The sequence below is a fragment of the Rhinolophus sinicus genome, chromosome 13, assembly GCF_057876585.1.
Source record: "Rhinolophus sinicus isolate RSI-liver-muscle chromosome 13, RSI-T2T, whole genome shotgun sequence".
Classification (NCBI taxonomy): Eukaryota; Metazoa; Chordata; class Mammalia; order Chiroptera; family Rhinolophidae; genus Rhinolophus; species Rhinolophus sinicus.
Genome location: NC_142513.1, coordinates 3,869,427 through 3,889,059, shown reverse-complemented (window position 1 = coordinate 3,889,059; position 19,633 = coordinate 3,869,427). Strand labels below are relative to the sequence as shown.

At 48.7% G+C, this 19,633-nt stretch overlaps 2 protein-coding genes across 3 annotated transcripts in view; both read right to left on the bottom strand.

Annotated features, from left to right (window-relative positions):
• Window positions 1-3,650: 3,650 nt before the first annotated feature.
• On the bottom strand, window positions 3,651-13,695 carry ANKRD60 (ankyrin repeat domain 60). Its single transcript, XM_019748563.3, has 4 exons — window positions 13,347-13,695; window positions 8,362-8,492; window positions 6,733-6,898; window positions 3,651-4,461 (listed from the first exon to the last, which is right to left on the bottom strand). Exons 1-4 carry the CDS (start codon window positions 13,693-13,695, stop codon window positions 4,112-4,114), a joined length of 996 nt encoding a protein of 331 aa, XP_019604122.3. The 3' UTR covers window positions 3,651-4,111.
• Window positions 13,696-15,472: 1,777 nt separating this feature from the next.
• Window positions 15,473-19,633, bottom strand: part of LOC109456327 (serine/threonine-protein phosphatase 4 regulatory subunit 1-like) — a 66,094-nt gene continuing 61,933 nt past the window's right edge. For both annotated transcript variants that reach the window (XM_019748568.3, XM_019748567.3), the window contains exons 19-20: window positions 17,958-18,099; window positions 15,473-16,720 (exon numbers count right to left, since the gene is read on the bottom strand). In XM_019748568.3, the coding sequence (XP_019604127.3) occupies window positions 16,563-16,720; window positions 17,958-18,099 (300 nt within the window). In that variant the 3' untranslated portion in view covers window positions 15,473-16,562. The remainder of the gene's footprint in view (window positions 16,721-17,957; window positions 18,100-19,633) is intronic.

The following is a 19,633-nucleotide window of genomic DNA, read 5'->3' as shown; positions in this document are numbered from 1 at the left end:
TGGTGGTAGTAATAATAATAATAATAATGGCTACTATTTTTCAAGTCTCTGCTCTGTGCCAGGCATTTCATCCCTCCAGTGATAACAGGGGCAGGTTTTATTGCCCGAATGTTACAGACAAAGAAACTGAGGCTCTGAGACATGCAATTACTTGGCCCAATGTACACAGCCAGTGGCAAAGAAAAATTCGAAATCAGATCTGCCAGACCGTGAGCCCAGGCCCTTCCCATGGTATGGTGGGGCCACACCGACAGGGTTTTGGGTCCTGAGTGCCTGAATCATGTTGGTTATCTCATTTCACCAACACCATCAGGTTGGGCTGGAGATGATGGCGCCCCATGAAGCTAAGGCCCTTGGGAGGTGACCATTTGCCCCCAAGGTCACACACTAGTTGGGAGAGAAGAAAGGAATAGAATCCTGGCCCACAAATATACTGAACACAACAACACTATTAAATCCTAGCAAAATACCATTGCCTGTGGAAGCCTGCTCAATTTGCGTATTTTTAAAAGGGAGATTAGTGAGGGTCAGAGAGAAGTCTAAGATATATTAGCACCAAATGGAGACTTTGTCCTTTTTGGAATTAAAAGGAGAGCAACTTGAAAAGGTTTCAGTATCACTTAATGCAGTGTCAGGGGCCACCTAAAGTCCCCTGAGGTGCCACCACTGTGATGCCCTTCTGCCTCTCTGGGAAATTCTGATTGGTGGATATGCTTTAGGTAGGGGGGTATCCAGTTCTGAGATGGAGCAAGGGATTGGGCCAGAGTCCAGGGACACAGCTGAAACCTCGTGGATGAGGCTCTGGAGAGAGAAGGCAAAGTACCAAAGACTGGGGTAGAGCTAAGAGACCCGGGGGGTGTCCAGAGGTCAAGAGAGGCAGCCCAGGTACCCACAGCCAGGGTCTGGAGGTTGCTGGACCCCAGGCCAACAGACCAGATGCAGACTAAGACTCAGTGTCTTTGTTTAGCCACCCCTGAAACAATGGGGGCAGGTGGAGGGACCAGAGGCTGGGTCAGCCAAGCTAGGCCTGGGCAAGACGTTCAAATCCTCTGAACCACAGTGCATGTTACCTCTTTCTAATTTATACTGCACTGACTTCCAGAAAGGATTTGAGGCAACTTACAATTAAATATATGCACAAGACAGGGCACCTCGTTATAACTCACTCAGGGGGAGATAAAAGGCAAGGGGAGGGGGGTGGCTGTTTGCTCCAGGTGGGTCCTAACCGTGGCTCTGAGCCAAGGCAAGTGGAAACATGGGAACCGTCCTCTGCTTATAGCGAGGGCTCCATCTCTCCAGGGGGCTACCCCGTTCCAAAGACTGTTTCCGGGCTGACAAAGAGATGCTGAGAAGGCCTCCTCCTCCACGTGGCCACCGAGAAATCCAAGAATGTTCCATGGCATTTTCATGGGGGCACTGAGCCCAAAGGGTTAGTGCACCAGTTTTTGGTGATAAGAACTTAAGAGAGCCCGAGAAAGGCAACAAATGGTTCTCTCATCTTCCCTCTTGCTCAGACATCAACAATGTAGCCCACGACCTCGGTAAGGTTTTTCAACCCCGCTGTCAGATGCCAACAGTCAGCTTGTCTTGCTTGAGTGCTTCCTACCTCCCAGGCCCTCCCAATACCCTCAGGGACTAGGCACAAGTACCTTCCATCCTTTTCTACAGAAAGGCTTTGCTCAGAGCAGTAAGGAACCCGCCCCCCCAGGCCACAGATGTGATGTGAGGTCCATCCACACTGACCCCAAACTCAGCAGCTCTTAACTCGGTTATTGGGAGCCCAGCCTCACGGGAAATACAAGACAAGGAGAGGGCAGCTGGACGGCATAACCAGGAGACTGACCAAAGTTCTGTTCCCAGAGGAAGCCCATCCCGTCCATGGACAGGTGAGGTCCAGGACAACCGCAGACCACAGCTGTTTCACCACTAAAGACCATGCCCAGTACCTTGGGCCTAAAAGGATTTTAGGGTCCTACAAAAATGTGTGAGATTACCCCCTTGAAATTTTTTTTTCTGTTGGCTCCAAAGTATGACCAAAAAAATCCTTCAAAATAAATGTTTAATGAAATATCTACAAAATGTTAACATGATTGCGACCAATTGCAAACCAACACTTTTACGGCTCTGGATATATTTTATGGAATACGTGATACAGGCTTGTCTGAACGTAATAGATAGGATACTGAGATCGTCTGAATTGAAGAGCCCTGGGGACCTCCAGGAGTGTTCAGATGGCCTTGCCACAGACTGAGCAAATGTCACCACAGAGAGTTTGGAACTTGCCTAATTTTGGGCCAAGTGTTTAATTGAATTGGGGGCATAGGAAGCTAGAGTGCTTGCCTGCAGAGTTCTGTGGACAAGCGTCCGGCGGCTGGCTCTCACAGCAAAGATGGCGGAGCAAACCTCCAGGCAGACACGTGACTTTGAGGAATGCCACTTGTTAAGTTAAAAGGGTGCCCAAGTTCCCCCCTTCCTCAACACACCTCATTAGCGAAATGAATTGATCCACTGGATAGCGTTATTTAATATCTGCCTATTGACTGTGGAGAATGCCTGCCAAAAACAAGATCTCAGTTTTGACATAGTTGATGCTAAACTATATTTTTCTCCTGACTATTATTTGTCAAACAGATTGCTGAGCTGGGTACAGCCATGTCTACTGAATGTAGAGCCACATCATCAACACAGATCTTACTTGCTATGACAGCAGGAAATGTGGCCACTTAATTTAGAAGCTGCATCCAGTTATTGGGATCGAAGTAGGAAAGAACGGCGCCAGGATTCACGGTCATTTTCCATCACTTTAAAACAGAAGTAATTTCAGCAGTCGAGAGGCGGTAACCACACCGACTGATTCTGGAAGTGCCATCAGGATATAGGGCTTTAGAGAAACATACATGGCAGGACCCATGGCCGTTCCCGCCACGGAGCTAAGGAATGTTCCAACGAGCCTAAGGTTCTTTCCATCACTGTCCCCTGTGCAACAGTTAGAGTTTGACAATGGTGGGCCGCCCTATAGGTGTGCTGCAACTTAAAACTTTTCAAACCAACCACTGAAAAATCAGGACTTAATCATATCAAAAAGCCAGATTCCCAGCTCTAGAAAGCTCTGGAAAGACCTAGCAGCATTTGACTCACATTTTGGCTGGAGTTGAGTCACGTGCCCTCTTCAGACAGGGGTGTGCATGTCAGTTTGCCCCAGTCCTCACCTCTCCCTCTCGTCTCCCACACGCAGCTCACTCACCCACATGGCAGTCTGGGCCCCTGCAGGTCTATAGCTTTTGTGAGATACGGAGCTTAGAATTAAGCATAGAAAGCGCTGCATAGAAAGCAGATGGAGCTACGCTGGGTCCAGCAGGAAGGGAGAAAGTTGGCCAGGGGTGAGGGGAGGGGTGCTTGGACCACTGGGGATGTGACAAAAGGAAAGAAAGTGCCAGCTCTCAGTCTCTCCTTGAGAGCTCACCATCCACCATTGTTCAACCACTTCCTCTGAAGTCAATGCCAGTGTGTCACCTTTCAACAAGAATAATCAGGCTTCCCATGGAGAATGCGTTTGGAGAACCAAACTCTCCGCTGCTCACTTCTCCCCCAACCTCAACCCACCCCCCACCCCCCCACTCAAACAGCAGACCCCTCCGAGGTGGCTCAGGGAAAATTCTGGAACGTTACTAGCTGTGGAAGCATTGGGTTCCATGAGTCTTGCAAACCAAAATTCACAGCCCACACTGCACACGACCTCCTGACATTTATCAGCACTAGAGTTTTTGTACAATAACCACAGCGCTATTCTCATTATTGCTATTACTTCTATTATGCTGGTGCATTAGATGGTCTCCAGACGGGGGAGGAGATAATTGGTTCCCGTCACCCCAAGCAGCCTTGTTGGGGGATGTACAAATAGCTTAAAATTAAAGGCTGGCCTCGAGCCTCTTCCGTCCGTAATGGATTCCAAAACGAACACAACTCACCTGCTTCTATCAACCCGCTCCCCAAGTCATCCTCAAACAGGACAGATAATTCAATGCCTGATCCAGATTAATTGCCATGTTTTTCTGCCCTCCTGCTCGCCAAGGGCCACCATGGATCTGAACTCTTTGAAAAGTTACCCAAATCAGCTCTGACGAGCTGACAGTCCCAATGGGAGCTCAGCTTTGCTCTTCTTGGAGCCAGACCCAGATGTTACTCTCGGAAGAGCCTTGGTCGCGTTCATGCCCGTCGGACCCTTTCTCTCTGACTTCCGCACCCAGTGCAAGGGGAACATCTTGTATATCTTATACTGTCGTGCACTGTGCTTAGCGTTCAGGTGGAGGGAGACGGCCACGGGGGTCATCCCCTTGGCGTCCTTGCTGTTGACGGAGGCCCCGTACTTGAGCAGGAGTTTTATACAGTCCCACTGGCCCATGGCTGCAGCCACGTGCAGGGGTGTCCTGCCCACGGGGGTTCTGCCGAGACAGTTGGCTCCTGTAAAATAAGAAAGGTGGCTGAGGGAGGCCACAGCACTGGCCATCAGCTGCACTTTCGGGAACACATTGGAGAACAGCAGCCTGGGAGGGGCTGAGGCTATGAAAGGGATGCATGGGAGAATGCATGAGTCCCCTCCCCAGCATGGAGTGAAAGGGACGGGGCATTGTGTCCTGCAGCGTCCAGCATGCCTCACCTCCAGGCCGCTCCTGCATGGCAGCCAGCGATCTTTCTAAAATGCCCACATCCCCTCCCCTCCAATCCCACTGCTGACATCGCCTGCCTTGGGGGTAACGTTCTAGGTCTTTACTGATCTATGCCACCCCCGCCCCCTTATCATCCAGCATTACCCCTACCAAAGCTCTTCCAGCCCGCCCTCCATGCTCGATTGTACCAGCCTTCCAACTTTCTCCTTTGCATATACCCTGCTCCCTCATCTTGCCTCCAGCCCTTTGCACATGTTGTGCCAATGGATACCAACACTCTCATCTTCTCTTTGTTTGTTTTATCCCCGGGCTAACTCTGTCCGGCTTTAGGTTTCATTCACTTCCTCAGGAAACTCCCCCAGCCCCTCCCCAGGAATTCCGCTGTATATGCTCAGTAGACATTCTGCGTCTTCAGAACTTGACGTGCACGACTGACCATGGACTTAATTATTTGTGATCATTTGCTGACTTCCCTTCATAAACTGCACAAGGGCAGAGAGCACAGTTGTTTTGATCCCTGCTGTCCTCGCCCCCGGCACGTAGCGCGATGCCTCAGCCGATAGACGCTCGGGAAATGACAGACGTTGGGACGGCCTGACTCATGGACAGATTTCACTTCAGTTGAATCCCTCACTGCCCCCCGCAGATGGATGGGTTAATGACAGGTGTCCAATATGGACTTGTTGAATCGAATCAAATTCTGGATAACAAATATCATGATACAGAAAACAAGGCAATTCAATTACATGCAGCTGACATTCCAGGAACCAGTTTTTATGAGCTATGGCGGGCCGGTGGGGTAAAGTGGTAAACTGGCTCTCGGAAGGCCCAGCCCTCGCCGCTCTGCCTCTCTGTAACTGCTGTCTGCAAAGGACAGAAAACTTTGCAAAGCTGTCTGTAATTTTTTAACTGGTGCTTTCAAATACATCCCAGTTCCATCAGAGTGAAAATGACTTTTTATGAGCTTTAAGGACTGCTGGGCTGTGGAATGCCTATCTTTCCTCTCACAACAGGTGAAATGCAGAGGCAGCAGAGAACAGTCAGGAACACCTGTATCCATCACAGATGCACGGCCCGATCATCCTGCCCAAGCAGGATACGTTTGCCCATCTTGCTGGGTGGAAGTGGGAACAAAAAAAAACAAAAAAACAAAACAAAAAAAAAGCGAAGACTGAGCAGAGAGAGGCTGGGGTCAAGGCCACAGGCAGGAAAGAAAGCGGTCTAATTTGGAGGCAAGTTGACATGGGAGAGCCTCAGGCGAGGCCCCCTTCTGAGCCTCAAACCGTTGACAAAAGACAGGCACACGTTCTTCCTTTTCCCGAGGAAGCCAGGGCCAGGGCTGTCTGCAACTACTGTCTATTGTTCTTGAATGGTCTACCTTTCAATCAGTGGGCCTCTTCTCCCAAAAATATCCTATATCCAGGGACGATAAAGTGTACTCCTGCAGAATATCAGGTAAAGCCCTTTAATTTGGAGACAATGCAGGCTAAGGCTGACAGCGAGAGACAGAGAGGCAGGGCGGGCTGTGGGGGGAACTTGCACTTTGGTGGAAGAGAGATGAAAAGAGGATTTGGGGTGACTGTGTCCTGAGGGAAGTCATTCAAAGGCTTGGAGAAAGAAGACTGGCCAGCCTGCCAACCACCAACAGAATGATGCCAGCTGGGGGCTCGCCCCTGCACCATCGTAGAAACCCAACGTCAGCTGGTTGGACAGCATGCAGACATTTTGGGGACACCCCCAGCAGTGTGTCTGGTTTGACATGGAAGCCAGAGAGCCCTTTCAGCTCTGCCTGTGCCTTGGTGTCCTGAAAGTTTCATCTCCCCACAGCAGAAAGAATCTTCTTGAGACCTGGCCAAGAGAGGGGACACAGCCTCTGATCAGCATGTCCCTTAGGACACCTCGGACAGGGACTGCTGAGTGGCCCAAGGTGGCCCATAATTGGTGGTTGATAAGACTGAGGTCCCGGAAACCATTGCTGAAGGGACCAGGGAAACAAGCCAGTCTGTCCTCTCCACCTGCAAAGGACCCCAACTCTTGACCGTACTCAGCTGCCCATCAGAATTACCGTGTTCTAGAAGGTATTGCATAGCCTCCAGGTGGCCTCTGTGTGAAGCAATATACAGCGCCACGAACGCTCTCTGAGCTATCCATTTCTTCCGCTGCTTCTCTGTAAGATGTTGTGAATTTGCAGTTTGGTAGAAAGAATCTTCAGTGACACCAAGACAAGATAGCTGGGCAAGACACAGAGTGACACACAGTGAGTCAAGTTGTTTCAGACGTGCAGCTCCCCGTCTGGGTGGGTGACAGGACGCTCCTGAGGGAAGGTTTGCTCGCATGCCTCAGTAAGGCTGATGGGCAGAGAGGGGCAAACCCTAACGGAGAAGTTGGAAGGCACCCAGAAGAGGACATTGTTTGATGTTCTAAACATGTCCCGGAAATACGAATTGACCATCAGTCAGGCTCAGAAGGCAGGAAATTCTTCCTGTCAATGTTTTGAAGAGAGAAAAATAGATTTTCTGGGTGTCCAGAGGAAGGTGGTTGTAACCATTAAGGAAGACCCCAGCCAACACGAAATGGCCTCCCCAGAGGGAAACAAACTTCTCCAGAGACCTGAGGAACTCTGACCTTCCGATCTATTTTTGGGCCCATTGTCTCTGCTCACTTTTGGAACATTCTGAACTTGGCTATCGGGTAAAGAATAACCCAGACTGGAGTTATTGCGTGGTGAATTAGGCCTCCAAGCACGGGAGGGACACTATCCCTGATGCCAGCCTCCATTGTGGGGCAGCAGGAGGGGCAAACTGTGACAGGGCACGAGGCAGAGGTGATGACAGTTCTGCTCAAGATGGGAGAGAAGAACCCCAGAGCAAGAGCCAGAACGCCCAGGCATAGACCCGGTCAGTGGTGACAGGTAGCCCGGGGAAGGACCTGGCAGAGACTTGCAAACAGCCGACCTGGGGCCTCCCTCGTTTCTGTCCCTGCCTCCTCAGACCTGATCCCAACACCTCTCCTGCACCCAGCCTCCCCTGACCCCTTTCCCAGCCAGAAGTAAACTGTCTCCTCTTCTCCAAAAGCTCATCTCTTTGCCGAATTTACTTTCCAGAAAGAACGTACACTTGCCCCCTGTGTCTGAGTGATTCATCTTCACTGTTGGGTAGAAAACCTGGTTTCCGCCCCCTGACCCCCACCACTGCCCAGCCCAGAGCCCAACTGGCAGCAGAGCGCAAGGTCTCACAAAAAGTAGGCACCTGCTGTGTACCCGGGCAGTGCATGGTCTTGAACCCCGGTGGGGGGCCGACCCCGGCTAGGATGATTGCACTATCCCATTGGTACACATCTCCGAGTTTACCTAGCATGCTTCACTCATGGTTAAATTAGGTTTTCAACTTGACAAAATACACACGTGACTAGAAAATGTGCTGCCCTGATTCCTTTTGGGGGCAGGAGCAGGTTATCAATCACGAAAAAGTGAGCACAGTGAAATCACAACCCCAGCGAGTAAAACACTCAATACAGTATTTGGTCATTAGGGTATAAGTCCTGTTGTCCTTCCCTACTGGGAAACTCTTACTCAAATATTCCCATTAAAGATGAAGTGATCCTCTGCCCCCACCCCCTAACACACACACACACGCACACACACACACAATTGCTTCATGAGGTATGAAATCCACTTAAAGAACCATGAAAACACCTTACTGGGATCCCCGTCTGCAGCTGCCAGAACCAGTTCCGTCCATCCATCATACGGCCAGACACATAATGAAATAATTCCACCGGGAACGACATCATGGAACTTCAGTGTGGTGTCATCCATCAAAATGCCTACAGGGAATCATTTTTTTTCTTTTTAAAAAGAAATTGGGTATTAAAAATAAACTATTACGTCGGTTAAGTTAAGAGATTATCTGACCTCCGGTATCACAAAGATCATTTTAGAAGCTTGAGCACTAATCTCATTTGATGACTCCACATGCATCTGTTTGTGGTCGTTAATCTTTTAGCAAATTAATGTGGCTCAGCTCAAAGAGAAGCCAAACCAAAACCAAAAACAACAACAACAACAAAAACAGCAACAATTTATAAAATTCTGTAATTATAACTCATCCTATTGCGAAAAAACACATGAGTTAGTAAAGTCTTTTTATGAGGCAAACTCTACAAACAGAACAACTTAACGTTGAAGTAACTGTACATTGCAGACACGGCACGATGTAGTCACACAAGTTATAGATGTTAAGCTGAAATATTCTGGTTAGCACCATTAGTTGGCTAAAGAAGTAACGACAAAAACTTGTTGGATCTTTCAAATGACAGTCTACAGTCGCATTTCTCAACCTCAGCCATGTTGGGCTGCGTCATGCTCTGTTGTGGGGCCATCTGTGCCTTGTAGGGGGTTTAGCAGCATCCTTGGGCTCTACCCACAATCACCTAGTCGTGACCATCAAAAAATGTCTCCAGACATTGCCAAATGGCCCCTGGGTGACAAAATTGTCCAGCTGAGAACCTATGGTTACGTAAGAATCGTAATGGTGACATTCCCTATAATTCGGATCGGGGACGTTAGAACTCTGTGGTTTCACCCAGAACAGCCCCCTACTCGTGAAAGGATGGGGTGGATCTACTCTCACTTCATGAATTCAGACTCTGGGGAAGACCATCAGAAATAGAGGATGAAAGAGCATTATAAGAAAGGAGAGTTGTATTTACCTTTTTAAATACACATTTTCTTACATGGCTACCTATAATCTTGCGTAATAGAATAATTTGATTTTGTCATAAGCAATGCCACAAATGTCAAATCTCCACTCTTCCCAGGTTGGATGATCATTTATTCTGAGTGGAATTCATGAGTTTTTTTTGGTTCCGTGATCAAGTGATTACTAAGTGCCTGTACTAATTACCTACATTCTTTTTTTTTTTTTACCTACGTTCTTTAATCCTCGTGACAAGCTAGGTCTCATTTCCATTTGCTGATGAGCAATCTCAGGTCCCCTAGTAAATGGCCAGGCCAGGACTCCCATCCTTGTCACTTGTCACTCTAGGCTCCATTGGCACCTTTGGTTACCAGAAACTCCAGATGGTAGATGTAAACAGGAAATAGTGACTAGCAAATCTGTTCATTAGGGTTTATTTGTGGTTCCAACACAGAGGATAATGAGTAATTAGTCTAAGCAAGACAACTTGTCTTCCTCTCAACTTGGAAAAAATTGAGTAAAGCTGTGTTTCCCTGAGAAAGACAGGAGCGTGATTCACACATACTGAACAGCTCTTAGAGAAATCAGAGCATTCTTTTTTAACAGGCAGGCAGCCACCGCCTTGGGCTTAGACAAATACTAATTATCACCAGCTAAATAAATTATTAGAGTTGACAACAGACGTGTGAGGGCGACCTCCCCCATGAATTTGCTCACTCCGTTTAGATTTGTCTCTCTCAAGGTTTTCACACACATTATCTCATTTGATCTCCCCCGGCAACCTCTGAGGTGGGTACAGAGGCGTCAGCCCATTATTTATAGGCAGAAGCCCAAATTTCTTCCCTCATCATAGTTACACCTTCTCTCTCTCTGTTGGCCATCAAACAGTAAGGATTCCAGCAGCAAGGAGGTCAAGCTTCTAACAGTTGCTAAGTGCTTGCTGACTGACAGGATTGTGACATCAGTGTTAAGTCATTCCATCTCTTTCATTCCCTCGTAGCTTTCTTGAATTTATAGCTCGGCATAGCTCACCAGCGAAAATAAATGAACAGAAAGGGTGCCAGACATTTGTAGTTCAGGATACGTAACTTTCAAATGACTTGTTTTGGGACTGAGTCCTTCAAGAGCTCACACCATTTTTAACATATTAAATACAGACTGGGTTTGAGATCTATGTCTTTCCAAATAAAGCCCCAGAAATGTCCCCAAAGCATCTTCCAAATAATCCTCTAGCATAATAAATACGTCGCAAAAAACGTTTCGTCTGTGTCAAAGAGAGGAAAGGATGGTACTTCGGCCTTCCGTGTACATTTTGAGTTTCCCTAGTCAGAAGTGGCACTGAGAATTCTCGAGCTCAAAGGGCTCAGCCTTACAGATTAGGAAACTGAGCCCCCAAAGGGCAGCGTCTGGGAGCGCGGAGCTGTGGAGACAGGCTGCTTTCCGATCTGTCTATCTCCATCGCTCCTGCCCCTGCAGTGTAACTGCAGTGAGTCTGCAGTATCGGCTGTTCACATTCTCTGTGCAGCAGCCCACACAGGTTTTTATATCTTCATTTTCTTGAAGTGTTTTTGCGTTGATTTCAATCGGGTGGGGAGATGATGGAGCCCAGGGTATTTGATCCTGTTCTCATATCGTAAATATTGTAGGGATCGGGACAGGGACGGCCAGGTCCTCAGGCTGATAGAAGAAGATTGATGGAGGGAGAAACTGGGCTCTAGGGTCCTTGCCCCCCACTGGGTGCCTCCCTCATGGGGTTCATCTGGATAGGGGGACTTGGGGTCCTGAGTTAGCCAGTGAGCTTTGGGTGCTGGGTTCCGATTCCGGTTGGGCTAGTTTTGAGCTCCTGATGTGGATTCGGGGTTCTGATACGGACTGGGTTAGTGCCAGAATTTGGGTTCAAATGTGGACAGAGTTTGCTTTGAAATTTGGGGTCCTGACGAGGGCAGAGTTTGCTATGGATTTTGGGTTCTGATGAAGGCAAGGTTTACTTTCTGTTTGGGAGTCCTGCTGTGGGAAGAGTCTGTTCTGGGATGTGGAGTCTTGCATGGATAGGACTTCTTTCAAGATTTGGGGTTCTGATGTAACCCTGAGTACTGTGGTAACTGGGGGTGAGGAATCAGATAGGCCTGCCCCGGAATTTGGGGGTCTTGATGGCGACAGGTTCTGCTCTGAAATTTGGGATCCTAGCGTAGACAGGGTTTGGTCTAGAATTTCGGGTTCTGATGTGGATATGGTTGACTGAGGAGTTTGGGTTTCAAATAGAAGCAGAGTTTGCTCTGAGTTTTGGGGTCCTCATGTAGGCAAGGCTTGTTTTGCACTTTGGCTTCCTTACATAGGGTTGGCTTAAACCTTGGAGTGCTGTTGTAGACATGGTTTCCATGGAGATTTGGGGTGCAGATGTGGGTAGGTCTGATTTGAGTTTTGGGGTCCTGTTGTGGGCAGAGTTTGTCTCATGCTTTGGAGCCCTTATGAGGACCCTTTGCTTGGGGTTGGGTTCTGATGGAGGTGGTCATGGTGAGCTTGCAGTCTGGCTTTCAGATGTGGGCAGAGTTCAGGTTGGTCTCTGGCACCCTTATGTACACAGAGAGCTGATGCTGATGGTTTGGGGATCGGATGCACAAGTGGTTATTTAGAGATTGGAGGGCTCAGAACGGGGCACGTTTGCTCTGGATTTAGGGTCACGATCTGGCTAGAGTCTGCTCTGGGATTCAGGTTTCTGTTGTAGGCAGGAGTAGCTTGGGGGTTTTGAGGTTCAAATGCGGGCATGGTTTGCATAGAAATATGGGGTCTTCAGTTTGTCTCAAGCTTTAGTGTTCATCGGTGGGAATGTTTGCTGGGGGATTCGGGGTTCTGATGGTCATATGGAGAGCATAGGGATCTGGGGTTCAGTCTTGGCCAAGTTTGTTCTTGGTTTTGGGGGTCCTGAGGTGGGCAGGGTTTGTTCTGAGCTTTAGCATCTTGCATGGACACAGTTGCCGGAAGATTCGGGGTTCTGAAGTGGTCATGGTTACCCTGGAGAGTTGGGGTTCAGTCTTGGGCAGGTATGTTCTGGATTTGGGGGTCCTTATGTAGGCACGGTTTGTTCTGAGCTTTAGCGTCCTTGTATGGACTATTGCCGAAGGATTCGGTGTTCTGAGATAGTCGTGGTTACCCTGGAGATTTGGGGTTCAATCTTGGGCAGGTATGTTCTGGGTTTGGGGGTCCTTAAGTGGGCATAATTTGTTCTGAGCTTTAGCGTCCTTGCATGGACACAGTCACCAGAGGATTTGGGGTTCTGAGACAGTCATGGTTACCCTGGAGATTTGGAGTTCAGCCTTGGGAAGGTTTGTTCTGGGTTTGGGGGTTCTGAAGTGGGCAGGTTTGTTTCGATCTTTAGTGTCCTTGTGTGGATGTGGCAGGCCAGAGGATTGGGGGTTCTGATGTCCACATGTCCAGCGTGGGGACCTGAAGTTTGCATTGAGTTTGGGGTCCTGGTGGGAGCAGGTTTGCCCTGGGTTGTGGGGTCCCACTAAGGACAGGCTCTGTTTCAGGCTTGCAGTCTTGTGTGGACACTGTTGGCTTTGGGACTTGGGGCCCTGGTGGAGACATGGGGTGCTTGAGGGTCTGGGCTTCGAGGGGTCCTGCTGTGGCAGCATCTGTTTTGGAGTCCGAGGTCCTGACATGGGCGGGAGTTGCTCAGGTTGGCAGGTCAGACTAGACAGCTGCCTTGGGATTGGGAGCCCTAATGCAGGCAGGATTGGTTGTGGAGTGGGGTTCTGCCTTGAGACTTGAGGCCTGATGTGAACCCATCAGTCTAGGACCCGGAAGTACCTAGGTGGCCAGGGTTTGCTTTTCCCTCTGGGGTCCCCAGGAGCTTGGGGTTTGTTTTGATATCTGGGGTCCTCATGGGGCAAGGTCCCCTTCGGGGACCGCAGGCTCAGGAGACTGGGCGCCCTAGCGCGACGGAGTACACATGGCGAGGGAAGTGTAGGGCAGGGGCCACCTTTGTCCAGGTACTGGAGCCGCTGGAGGTTCAGGGGGACGCCGGCGATCAGGTCCAGCTCCTCTTTGAGCTCGAGCACAGTCATGTCGCCGCGGCAGTTTGTCACTCGGAACACCTCACTGGTCTCCTCCAGCAACACCCGCATGACGAAGACGTCTGGGGCCAAGTCGAGCGCTAAGCTCGCGGACTGCGGGTCCCCGACGCGGGGCCGGCTGTGGGTGCGGGCCCGGGGCTGCGCGGCAAGAAGCCGCGGGCCCGCCGAACCCGCCCCGCCGCCCAGCCGCGGGGTCCGGACGAAGGACTCTCCCTGGCGGCCTCGCCGCCCGCCCCCCGCCGGCGCCCGCCGCATCCTCCACCGCCTGCCGCACGGCCCACCGCCGGTCCCCGGCGCGCGTCATCCCCGCTGCACGCGGTGGCCGCGCGTCATCCCCGCCCCCGCCTTCGGCGCCCCCTCCCAGACGGACGGCCGAGCCCCCACTGGGGCGGAGAGGCCCCACAATTAACAAAGGACGGGTCTTAAATTGGGGGAAAGGGCACAGGCGCTTCCTAAAATAATCGGAAGCTTTACTGAGATCAACACAGAGGGGTCATCTGGGGGCTGCGCGCCCCGCGCCCCATTCCGCCGGCCCAGCTCCCACCACGTCCCACCTCGCAGCTTCCAAACTACTCATAACGTTAGTTCCTTTAACCTGGAAAACGAGGTGCCTTCTGGCCACTGTTAAGTAACTCTGACCTCTTCTCCCTGTCTGTTTAAAATACAATCTTTGCATAATTCGGAGCCAACTACCTGGAGGAGTTATGCGTGAATAACGCTCTAAATCATCACTGGAGTTGTAAAGTGCAGTCTTTAGTCATGTTTAAAAATCATATTTCTAGCATGAATGGAAAAAAAAAAACATTGCAAAAATATTACTCCTTTCAGCAGATCTGGGCCGACTTGGTGGTGAAAAAAACCTCGGCACTTGCACTTGGCCACTCCGCAAGTGGGAGACAGACCTCCTTGAAAATTGGCAAAGCTGTACAAAAATCCATCGATTTTGAAAATGCTCTCAAATTCTGTGAGAAAGATGCCACAAAAACACTAAACAAGGGGGAATGTCCCATGATGACAGGCTGGGAGGGCTCTACTGTTAAGATAACCTCCAAGGGCGCTTCAACCATGAGAAACCCATCTCGTGCTTTTGCATTAATCCACCCAAGAGGCGGGTGTTGGAATAAAACAGGAAGCTCTGTCAGATGGTCAAATGTGATGGTCAGATCGCGAACACTCAGCCTGGTTCCCATGAAAAGCTCTCCATTGTTACCATGAAGGAGAATAAAATGTGACGTTAAACACACTTTTGCAGAGAAATTACAGTCATAAAAAAATCTTTAGTGTAAAAAAAAAAATCTTTGCATTGGAAAGGCATTCATAGCATAGAAAACTTTCAATGTATAAACGGAAACTCTAAAGGTTATTTACCAGAGTCTTTAGAATGTCTGCAAGCACGTTTGATTGGGCGCGCAAATTCTACCTATCACAACATGAACAGAGCTAATCTTTTTTTCTTAATGGAAGATTAAGCTCTGCCCAGAATACAAGATTGCAGTTGAAAAATTCTACTTGTGTTGCTGAATCAACAGATTTTAACAACATGACAATCTTAATTTCTAGGCAATAAAAAAAATTTTAAATTGCTTGTTACAGAGGCAAACCACCACCCCCATCTCTTACTACAGTGAAGTACTGAAAACAAGAGGACTGAGTTTTCTTTTTTTCTTAATAAGTAGCCGCCAATGTATTAACTCATTCTTCACTGAAGTTGTCAAAAAGAGACCCTGGGTCACACTTTGAAACTCTCATACATACACCTTATCTTCTTTGCCACGGTAGACCTGCCTTCCTTTCTGTTTAAAGCAGCAGCTCCACGGAATTTAGGGGACAGAACTGGGGGGGAATTGATTACATAGCTCCAGAAATTTTATTTAAACCAAAAGAAAGAAAAGACAGGCAAGAAAAAGATCCAAGGGAAGAATGGAAACAGCTGACATGCCCTTGGCAGCAGATCTTGGAGCCCGAAGAACCATTCCTTCCGTCCCTTACGCTAACCTTGGACAAGATAAACACAGAAACAAGAAAAATAACATGGGCAGACATGTATGCAGAATTTAATCAATGTATATAAAACCTTGAATTATTAATGAAAAATCTGTTTAAATTCTATAGCATCTTGTTCTTGGCCTAATGTTTAAAAGCATGAGATTTAAGTTCTGTATACTTAAGTCAGTTTCAAGAAGTATCATCATTTAATACTCTGAATCACTGGTATGTGTGGGCAAGTATATGGACTGGTCAGGACTATGGTTGTTTCCTACTTTTTGTTAAGATTCTAGAGCATTAGCTATAAAGTCAATATCCATGTATCTCAAGGATCAGTTTCCCTCCCGAGTGCTTAAGCAATATCACAATACATCCACAGAAGAACGAAAAATCTCTCTGCTTCATGCCTCTATCAAAGGCCAATACCTATCTTTATGGCTACAGTTTCTGCAAGACGGGGAGGGGATGAGGGCTGGAGGAAAAGTTCCAAGTGGATTTTTTTAACAAACGTACATTAGAAAGACTGCCATAAATCATTCTTTAGTAGATTTCTTTATCACATTTTTCAAAGTAAACAAATTGGGCTATATTTGCAGCAACTCAAAGTGGAACATAAATTTAAATGACTATTTCTTCTGTTCACTGATAGGAGGCTAATATTACATTAATATATTTTCTTCCTGTCAAGTTATTCACATATGTACAGTATTTCAGTTAAAAATAAAATATAATACCATAAACTATATTTTATAGGAAAGCATAAGGGAAGCCGAATGTGCAAGTCTTTTAAAGACTGAAAAGCTTCTAGTAGACTATTCGGGGGGGGCTTTCAACAATACAGTCTGTAATAGAGAAAACAAACCACTCACAGGTAATCTGATGCTATGGAGACCCCCACACCCAGTTAGCCACCTGGTTCTACAACCTTTGCAGACTCCACACGAGGCAGGTAGGGCGAAGTGCTGCCTGCAACTAGCGCCCATCCCAAGTGCAGTCCCTGTGGCCGCAGGTAGGAAAAGGGTCATTTGAATGCCTGGTCTCAAAGTTGGAGAAGCCTATCCTCCCTTAACAGGTACGGTTATGGGGAGCGGTATGTGCCAAGCATGAAATGACCAGGTTGTGAGTGACCACAGTGCTTAGTTCTGTTTCTCCAGCGTGGTAGTGTTGGTAAGATTCCGCCGCTTTGGTGCTTGGGTAGCAAAAAAGGAGACGTCCTGGTCCTGGTCTGACTGCAAAGCTAACACAGTCTCTTCAACGACTTCAAGATGAGGGTGACCGGCATTTCTAAAGTATGCTGGAGAGAGAGCGAGAACATGAGTTCGAATCACGTGTGCCATGAACTGTGTTCTAAAACACACTCGTTTTTGGGGTCTTTTAAACCATATCTCAGGACAATAAATCAGTTTTCAAAGAATCATCATATATGTAAGTCCATTAAAATGATAACACTGCTTTAATTAAAGAGTTTTTCCTAAATTTTAAAGGTGGACTCCCAAGAATAGGTAGGCATATTTAAAAAAATTATAACTAAAAAAGTTTTAATATATTATCTTTCCTTCCTTCCAATACAAAAGAATTAGCAACGTGTGGAATGCAGAAAGGGAAGAAGGCTGCTGGCAGGGTGGGGTGGGGATACAGACAGTGGGAACCGGAGGTGGGTGGGGGACAGGGGGTGGGTGGGGGACGGGAGGTGGGTGGGGGACGGGAGGTGGGTGGGGGACAGGGGGTGGGTGGGGGACGGGAGGTGGGTGAGAGAGGGGAGGTGGGTGGGGGACGGGTGGTGGGTGGGAGATGGGTGGTGGGTGAGAGAGGGGTGGTGGGTGAGAGAGGGGAGGTGGGTGGGGGTAGGGAGGTGGGTGGGAGATGGGTGGTGGGTGGGGAACGGAAGGTGGGTGGGGGACGGGTGGTGGGTGAGAGAGGGGAGGTGGGTGAGAGAGGGGAGGTGGGTGGGGGATGGGTGGTGGGTGGGAGACGGGTGGTGGGTGGGAGACGGGTGGTGGGTGGGAGACGGGTGGTGGGTGAGAGAGGGGAGGTGGGTGGGGAATGGGAGGGAAGTGGCAGGGCAGGTTAGAGATACTCTCCTGTATGTGTGGTATAGAAGTGAACTATCCAAGGGACTCCATCTTACATTAACTCCTGTTCAGGTTGAAAATAACTGACTAGGTTGGACAGTGTGTTTTTTCTTACTGACCACAAAATCATAGCATTAAAACCTAATTGTACTTACGGCTTACGTTTGCTACCTTCCATAATCTCCATATCACAACTCAAAATTGGCAAAAGTTCCCTCACTTCTAGAAGATGATATAATGTTTTGCATCTCAGCATATGTTTATCCAATGTAAAAACTGAACCACATTGATCTCCGTACTTTACATATACCATAAAATACACATAAAAGTTAATACATGAATTCAGATAATAAACCTGAAGCATGCTATCCCATAATGGCTACAGTTTCCTATGGTGGACATCTAGCTGCTGCTCAATGACGATAAAAAGGGACAAGTTCAGAAAAATGGTCCACACACCCTTTTCCAGCAGCGTCTGCCTTAGAGCTTTGGCCAGCAAAACCCTTACGTTGGGCACAGGATCCGATGCAAGGCTTAACAGGCTGGGGAGTAAGTGCTCCACAAACTGGTCCACGGGGACACACTCTGCGCTCACCACCGCCTGTGATAAAGGAAAGCCACGGCCAAAGCACTGTTACATGTCAGGACGGATCAGCATGGTTCTTCTAACAACATACACTTCTGTAATCGCAAGAAGTCATTTCTGTTGGGCTGAGGGGGTGTGCGTGTGTCTGAATGTAAAGTACTCAACCACTGAATTTGGCTAGAAACTGCACGTTTCATGATTCATCCCTAAGCACTGGGTTACAAGTGGTACAACATTTGGTGAAAACAAAGACTTGAGTCCCACGGGTCTACGTTCAAACCCTGACTTGATCACTCGCTGGCTTCCCCTGCCTAAGCCTGTTTCCTCATCTGCACAATGGAGAGGCGGTGGGATAGCAGGTCATGTTTGCAGAGTCTGGGGTAGTGCCTGCCAATAAAGGTGAAGAACCCTCACCTCTGCTGCTCTCAGGACTCTGGCTCTCAAGGGCAGGGGCCACGCCTGTCAAGTGGTAGGCAACCCCCAAACCCCAATCCAGGGCCCGGCCCTCTGAGAACCACTGCGCCTGTGGTAAGACCAGCCTCTGCTCCCTGCTTCTCTCCTTGCAAAGTCTTACAGGTACCGCCTCATGGCAGTCTCCCAGCCAGCTGTGGAAGCCAGAACCAGCCTAGCTTTACAGGTGAGAAAAGGCGGGTCCAACGTGGTGCTGATCCCGAGGTCTCATGACCCACAAGCAGCAACAGGCATGTGGATTCTCAGTCCTACGGAACTTCCCTCTACAGAGTAACCGCTAAATGTTCTCCAGGCACCAGGCATCGTGTAGGTAACGCGGAAGCCTGAGGACCACACGGGAGGCAGGTGGGCACTGCTGGCCCCACCTCCCAGGAGAAAAGGCAGTGCTGACAGGGTGCTTGGCCAGACCACTCGTTCTCGTCGGCCTCGCCACCTGCAGGTGGGGCCGTCTCTAGGGCTGCATTTAAGTAACAATCAGTATGACCCTTAGGGGGGTCTGGGCTGAGAGCCCATTCCCTCTCGTGGTGTTACTGTGGGTCTTCTAAATCTTTAATCATTAATTAGCGAGAGCACAAAACATTCAATTGTTCTTGAATGAAAGTGGTTGGTATCTTTTCCTTTCCCTTCATCATGTGTTTTCTAAGTCTGAGACAAAGACTATAAAAATAAAAGCAAAAATACCTCATTTACCCTTTAGTCACAAAGCGATCTGGAGCACAGACTTGTTTGCAAAAGCCTGTGGTGTCAGGCCTGTGGTTTGTGAGTTGGGCACTTTCGCTTCCACCCACTGCACTTGTCAAAGAGGACAACCAAGCACCCCTGTCATGCCCCTCCGGCCCAACAGGGGGCCCTGTTGAGTCCTTCAGTGGGGGCGGTTATGAGGGAGAGAAAAGGGGCTTTGAGGTCTGGGGTCAGGTAGAGTCCAGTCATGGCTTTATTGTACTATTGACAAAGCTGGGTGACGGGTTCACGAGATTCATTACACTATTCCCTCTACCCTTGTATATGCTTGAAAATGTGCATGAGGAAAAGTTAAGACTTAAAATAGCACTTTAGCAACAACAACAAAAAATTAAAG

Bases quoted from the DNA above. Each gene is read 5' to 3' on its own strand.
- ANKRD60 (XM_019748563.3), bottom strand. From the start codon at position 13,695: ATGCGGCGGGCGCCGGCGGGGGGCGGGCGGCGAGGCCGCCAGGGAGAG. The intron at 8,493-13,346 runs GTGGCCCCTGCC...GATTCCCTGTAG, and splicing joins GCTCCAGTACCTGGACAAAG to GCATTTTGATGGATGACACC. The intron at 4,462-6,732 runs GTAATTCTGATG...CTTATTTTACAG, and splicing joins GCAATACCTTCTAGAACACG to GAGCCAACTGTCTCGGCAGA.